General features: G+C 46.7%; 1 protein-coding gene across 1 annotated transcript; it reads right to left on the bottom strand.

Moving 5' to 3' along the window:
• Positions 1-591: 591 nt before the first annotated feature.
• c1galt1la (core 1 synthase, glycoprotein-N-acetylgalactosamine 3-beta-galactosyltransferase 1, like a) lies at positions 592-4,673 on the bottom strand. The gene is made up of 4 exons (XM_028993351.1): positions 4,472-4,673; positions 3,625-3,897; positions 2,089-2,753; positions 592-939 (listed from the first exon to the last, which is right to left on the bottom strand). Exons 2-4 carry the CDS (start codon positions 3,830-3,832, stop codon positions 592-594), a joined length of 1,221 nt encoding a protein of 406 aa, XP_028849184.1. The 5' UTR covers positions 3,833-3,897; positions 4,472-4,673.
• Positions 4,674-6,981: the final 2,308 nt, after the last annotated feature.

The raw sequence follows: 6,981 nt of genomic DNA on the forward strand, positions 1-6,981 counted from the left end.
GTCACCTCTGCTGGTGGCCCAGGAAGCCCAGGCCTCGTTTGAAGTGCTGAATTTTTCTTCGTTCGTAGCGGTTTTGTGTATGTGTTGTGTATTTCTGCTGCCCTCTTGTGCCTCTAGATTAAACAGACTCGCACCTCTACCAACACCAAATTCTGAACATGAGGACAATGGCAGCGTTAATAATGTCCCCCCCTGGAGACACTCAGGTTAAGTGTCCTGCTCAGGGACACGATGGTAGTAAGTGGGGTTTGAACCTGGGTCTTCTGGTTCATAGGCGAGTGTGTTACCCACTAGGCCACCACCACCCTTACAATAAATGTAGAGTCACAAATATTAATTCAAATCAAGTGATCTTTATTTTTTCTGGTCACTTTTGATAGAAGTCAAAACAAACCCTGATCACATTTATTTGACCTCTATGAATAAATAAAATCAGTTTCAGAGCCTGATAAGCAGTAACTTGCATGTGAGGAACCAGATTTAGGTATTTTCACGTGTATCTACAGGACCAATGTGAATAAGTCATTTTCACCATCGTACACTGTAAAAAAAAAAAAAAAAAAAAAATACAGAAAGTTGAGAAAACTTAATTTACGGCAACCTGCTGCGAAGTTCGCCAGAGCGAGACGCGCTCTGTTCGCGGGCATCAGGTGACGGGCGTGGGCCGCTGCAGAAGAGCATCCCGCCTATTTCTGTACAGGAGCCGACCCGTTCGCTGCGGCGCCGGTCGCTCTCGGATCCGCGTGCCGCGGCTCCGCCCTCTGACCAGGCGGCAGCTTTCTCAGTCTGCGGCGTCGGGTCTCCCTGGGGCTCCCGGGGCCGATAGCGGTGCCGGTAGCCGTAGGGCCTCAGGTGGTAGGTGTAGTACTCGAGGACGTACATCAGCTCCGGGTCCACGTAGTGGAAGGAGACGGCCAGGTCCGAGCAGCACTGTGGACCCTGTGAAGAAGACGCGCAGACACAAGAGGACGTTCACAAAAAGAGTCTCTAATAAAGAGGCCGGTGAGCCAACTAGTGTTGTTTTAATCACCAAAATTTAGGACCAAATATCTTTGTCACCAAACCTTTTAGACGAGACCAAACGAGACCAGCCTCAATTTAAATGCAACAGGGTGTTAGTAGCCTAGCGGCCTAGAAGACCCAGGTTCAAATCCCACTTACTACCATTGTGTCCCTGAGCAAGACACTTAACCCTAAATTGCTCCAGGGGGGACTGTCCCTGTAACTACTGATTGTAAGTCGCTCTGGATAAGGACGTCTGATAAATGCTGTAAATGTAAATGCTGGTCATGTGACTATAACTATAATGACTATAGACTATATAGATTATACATAACTATATAAAGAAATATCATGTAATATTGTTGCCAAAAACTAGACTAAATGTGGTTTACAATATAAAACTATTAACATTTTCGTTAATGAAAACAAGACGTTAATTCCTCTCATTTAATCCCGTTATTATTATTATTATTATGCAGTATATCTGCGACCAGATGATGTTACCATTTCAATACATATTCGTGGCATTAATTAGATTTCCGGATACTTGTTGTGAGATGTCTTGGAGAAAAAGACGATGCGACATCTGGACCCTTTCTTTACGATAGAGTGGAAAGAAAACAGAATGTGTGTCAAAAAATGGAACAAATCAGAGCGTCTTCCGTGTCTAGAATATATGTCAAGGTATAATGGTATAGCCTAGTGGGTAACACACTCGCCTATGAACCAGAAGACCCAGGTTCAAACCCCACTTACTACCATCGTGTCCCTGAGCAAGACACTTAACCCTGAGTGTCTCCGGGGGGGACAGTCCCAGTAACTACTGACTAAGTCGCTCTGGATAAGGGCGTCTGGTAAATACTGTAAATGTAAATAAGATAACCTTGTTTTAATTATGAAATGTTGCTTTTGTCTGTTTTACAAGTTACTTGTACTTTATTGAGTACAAAAACACACACAAAAAAAAAAAAAAAAAAAAAAGACAATTTACTAAACTTGACTAAAATAATCATGGATAGTTCTGAGTAAAATGGCCAGACTTTTAGTAGAGACCGCCAGACACAACACAATTTAAGAAACGCCCACCTCCACTATGGGGTAGTAGCAGTAGTTCCAGTACCAGAAACTCTTGGAGAACTTTCCCGTGAGGTGGTGCTCAGGAATGAACGGGTGGAAGGTCTCGCGTTGCAGCGAGTCCCTCGAGTCGCCCGCCAGGACGCCCATCTTCTCCAAGCACTGTCCCATGGCCAGGTCCTCCACTGGTGTGGTGTGGGTGCACACCTTGGTGCGGAAGCCCTCCACGAACCTCCGCAGGGCCTCCTTGCTCAGGACGTACCCGGCGCCGCCGCTCATGTAGCCCTGCTTGGCGTAGGGTTTGAAGCGTTTGCCGAAGTAGACGGGCTCCTCTGGCGTGTGGTTGGACAGGACCCAGCGCAGGTTGTCCACCACCACGAACGTGTCGTCGTCGGCCTTGAGGAACCAGTCGGCGTCGTCGCCGTGGTTCTTCAGGACGTGGTGGAAGGCCCGTATGGTCTTCCAGTACAGCTGGTCACGCCCCTCCCCGGTGCCCAGGCCCACGGCGGGGAAATCGCGGTCCTCCTCGGAGCTCATGAAGGCTACCAGGTTACAGTGGCGGCTCCAGGTGGCCTTCACATGCTGAGCCTTCGTGTAGAGGTTGCCCGGGCCGGTCATGACCCAGCACAAGATGCGGACTTCCCTGAAGAGTTCATCTGCAACGCGACCGTCCTCGCCTGCAAACAGTTACAAAAAAAATAAAATAAAAATAATCATTGTTGCCTCGGCACAATTTTAGTGAAATGAATCACGTGTCAAATTACACGTCAGCTGGTATTTATAATACGTAAACAGAAAAACCCACGTTGACGGTTCGCTGTGAAATGTTCCAGTCATTGTGCCAAGAGAACATTGGTGACACACAGCGGCCGTTCCTAACGAGGCACGAGGACTTTTTGCTCTGTCGCACCTCGCAGATGGGGCTGCGTAGGTGAACGCTGCGAGTAGGTGGACATGTCTTCAGGAACGTGGACGTGTCAATTTGGGATGCGAAACTACTTTACGGTCTCACTTAATATCAGCATTTTTCCTGAAGGACGTAATTTTTTTGTGCAGACGAAATGCTGAACCCCAACGCCCAGGGCAAAGGGTTAAGGAAGCGGCCCCGTAATCAGAAGGTTGCCGGTTCGAATCCCGATTCGCCAAGGTGCGCCCGTCATGGCCGCCCACTGCTCACTCAGGGTGATGGGTTAAATGCAGAGGACAAATTTCACTGTGTGCACCGTGCGCTGTGCTGCTGTGTATCACAAGTGACAATCGCTTCATTTTCTGAATGGTCTTATTTCAAGAAATGCTAATCTGCAGACGAAAAATCTATTTAACATGATTTTAGTTCAGATACAGGTGTTCCGATTTCGTACGTGTGGGAACAAATGATGATGGTGGTCAAACTCCCTATTTCACCCACTGAGATGCCGAACGGATAATTCACCGCAACTTTAAAAAAAAAAAAAAAAAAAAAAAAAAAATGTTTTTTATACGAAACGTTCAAGGTCTGAACTCCAGAATTGTGTCAGACAACCGGCGTACGGACATGACTCTGCCTACCTGGTTGGTGAGGATGGTTCAGGTTGATGAGGGTGGTCCCCTTGACCTTCCAGCTGGGGCTCGCCCCGTCCTGGTTGGTGTCCACTTCAGCCGCGTTGCCGGAGCCGAAGCTCCTCTCGAAGCTCGCCTGCCGCAGGAAGAAGTGCAGGGTGCAGGTGCCCACCAAGAAGCCCAGGAAAAAGGCCGCCTTTGAGCCGAGGCTTTTCATTTTGCCCCTCTTATCTTCACCCAGACCTTCTGCGCAGTGTCAGTGCACTCCGGCGCAACCGTGCCCTACGAATCCCAACCGGAGACACAAATCCCTGGTTAATTATTGGTGGGGAGGAAAAAAAAAAAAAGGTCACAGGCCGAGGTTGAAAAAGCCTGTACTTCGACACAGGGGGACCGTCCCAGGCCGGCCACAAATGACACGGTAAGAGCGTTACTCGTAATCCGGCGGCCCGCAGCGACCAACAGGCACAGAAGGTATTTACGTCTTAAACTCGGACCAGGCGCCTCCCACCCCCCCCCCCCCGGCCGAACCTAAACAGGGTCAAGCATAAATTACGTCCTCAGAATTTCATTTTTCAAAATGAGAAAGAGGCCTATAGAACATATTTCAGTATAATATAATGATAATGAAATGATGTGTATATTTTGTCCTACGCCTCGTCCCCTCCAGGTATTTGTACAAGTGTGTGTGTGTGTGTGTGTGTGTGTTACATTATTCCGCCTCGTTGTAACAGAAACCTCTTACTGGGGGGGTGGGGTCCCCTAAAGACCCCCCCACTTCACATCCACCAACATAACGGGGCGCGCCGAGACGGACTTTTTACATCTTACATTTCACAGCCGACGCATGACCTACCTCGACCGGTCACGTCCCGGCGGTGGACCGCGGCGGCTGCCGGCGACGGGCGCTGCGGTCCGGGCCGCGGCTCCGAGCGGCTCCCCGGCGCCCCATTGCAGACGCCGCGGCAAAACAAGAACCGGCGACCGGCCGGCCGACACGCCGAGGCCTGCTCGTATTTATTTCGGACCAGGGAGCACCACGGGAGCGTCTGCGGCCACGCCCCGCCCCCCCCCTAGTGTCGAGTCATTCGATTGGAGGAACGGACCCCCACGTTTTCACGAAGCCCCGCCCTGCCGAAGGATGCTTGCGGCGTCCGGGACCCTTCATCCTTCCGCCATCTTACCAGAGATTCAATAAAATTCTCTCCCAGAATGTTAGAAGATGTTGTTGTTGTGTTTTGTTATTTTTTGTACCAAATTCAAGACGTTCTAATTTTACTTTTACTCAAATAATGGGAACTGGTTTAAAAAAAATTGAAAACGTGCAAAACGTGTCGATATGCCAACCACCAATTGGCCATTTAAGTATTATTTATTGAGGGAGTTTATGAATTATTATTATCATAATGATGCCGTGTCTCTGCCCTGTTGAACCCTCTATTCACCACTGGAGGGCAGCATTTGCAGGGGCTTTCACATTTCTAAACAGGAGCGAGCGTGTGGTTGGCTTTACAATGAAAAAATATATACACAGCATTGGTTCATGTAGTACGAAAAATATTTAGGCTGAAAAAAAAACATGGTCATGTGACATTCGTGGGTGTACACATTTCGTTGTGTCCACTGTGTGCTGTGCTTGCTGCATTTCACACTGACAATCACTTCACTTTCAGACCTTCAGAGACCTGCTGGATGTGAACTTCTACTATTTGTACTATTTAAAAGTTTGTGGTGTAATTTTGCATGCCGCAAAGATTCTTAATTCTCTATTTGTCATTCCCACCAGAAGATGCTACTATAGCAACAAAAATTTCGGCCTGTCTCTCAGACATATCGGCATGGATGTCTGAGCGACACCTCCAACTCAACCTATCCAAAACTGAGATTCTGATCTTTCCGGGCAACAACTCCCCTCAGCAAAACCACTCAATTTAAATTGGCTTGCTACTGTTAACACCCACGGTGTCTGCAAAAAGCCTTGGAGTTTGGATTGACGACAAACTGAGATTGAACCATCATGTTGCTGCGATCTCCAGATCCTGCAGGTTCACTCTCTACAACATTCTCAAGATTCGGCCTTTTCTCTCACAACAGGCTACGCAGCTCCTCGTCCAGGCAACGGTCATCTCCAAACTCGACTACTGTAACTCTCTCCTGGCTGGAGCCTCTGCAGTCACCATAAAACCACTCCAGATGATCCAAAATATGGCAGCCCGTCTCATCTTCAATCAGCCAAAATACACCCATGTTACACCTCTTCTCACCTCCCTCCACTGGCTCCCGGTAGCTGCTCGCATTGAGTTCAAATCCTTGATGCTGCCTACAGGACTGTAAATGGAACTGCATCCTACATTAATACAATACTACCTAGCTACACTCCTGCACGCTCTCTCAGATCGGCAAATGAAATGAGACTGAAAATTCCTTCTTCACGGGGTCTCCGATTCCAATCATCTCTGTTCTCCGTTGTTGTCCCTGGCTGGTGGAACAACCTGCCCTCCTCCACACGACTAGCCGAGACTATCACCACTTTTAAGAAGCAGGTGAAAACCCTCTTATTCAAAAAGTACTTCAGACAAATGTAACACTTACACATGCGTACACATTGCACAAAACAATACAAAAAAATATATATATATATCCATCATAATTTTTTCTTCGTCTAGCACTTAACAATTTCCGAGCATGCTCTTTGCTGACAAGTTTGGCCTTATCAGGGCTCTTAGTTTGTAAACTCAAAATTCTATAGAAATCAAACGAGAATTGCTGGTGTCTTCCTTTTGTAAGTCGCTTTGGATAAAAGCGTCTGCTAAATAAAGTAAAGTAAAGTAAAGTAAAGGACTCTGCATCTCTCTAAATGAGAATCCTGACATCTTGGTGCAGGACTGCATGGTGAGTGTTTTGTGAGGAGATTGTGGTTTTGCTACATTTCAAAATGTAGTCTGTGAACTTTGTGATCCTACTTGGACTGTTTAGCTCCATTTGCCCTCTTTATTGCTTTGGCAGAGATTTCAGCGCTGAGATTGAAACAAAAAGTCACAGTTGTCACGCAAATGGTGCAAACATTCTGCTTTTTCTCCACAGCCTCCCATCATGAATGTGAAAAATCATTTTGATCCGTCTGCCACAGAGTGAAAAAAATATTCCGTTTCAATGCATGACATGAAATAATAATAGCCATCAAATAATGGCCTCTGTACACGTGACGTTTGTTAAATGATTAGAACTGTTGTCCTATATGAATTATGTTGTTAATACAAAAAATAATTAAATATATTAATATATCTTTCTTTTATGATTTTTATTATGATAACATTATTTCAATACACGGTATTGCACTTCTACTGACAATAAACTAATCTTGAA

The sequence above is a fragment of the Denticeps clupeoides genome, chromosome 10, assembly GCF_900700375.1.
Source record: "Denticeps clupeoides chromosome 10, fDenClu1.1, whole genome shotgun sequence".
Lineage (NCBI taxonomy): Eukaryota > Metazoa > Chordata > Actinopteri > Clupeiformes > Denticipitidae > Denticeps > Denticeps clupeoides.

Excerpts from the sequence above, each read along its gene's own strand:
- c1galt1la (XM_028993351.1), bottom strand. The coding sequence starts at position 3,832 with ATGAAAAGCCTCGGCTCAAAGGCGGCCTTTTTCCTGGGCTTCTTGGTG. Across the intron at positions 2,754-3,624 it reads GAACCATCCTCACCAACCAG|GCGAGGACGGTCGCGTTGCA; the intron begins GTAGGCAGAGTC and ends AACTGTTTGCAG. Across the intron at positions 940-2,088 it reads GCTACTACCCCATAGTGGAG|GGTCCACAGTGCTGCTCGGA; the intron begins GTGGGCGTTTCT and ends TCTTCTTCACAG.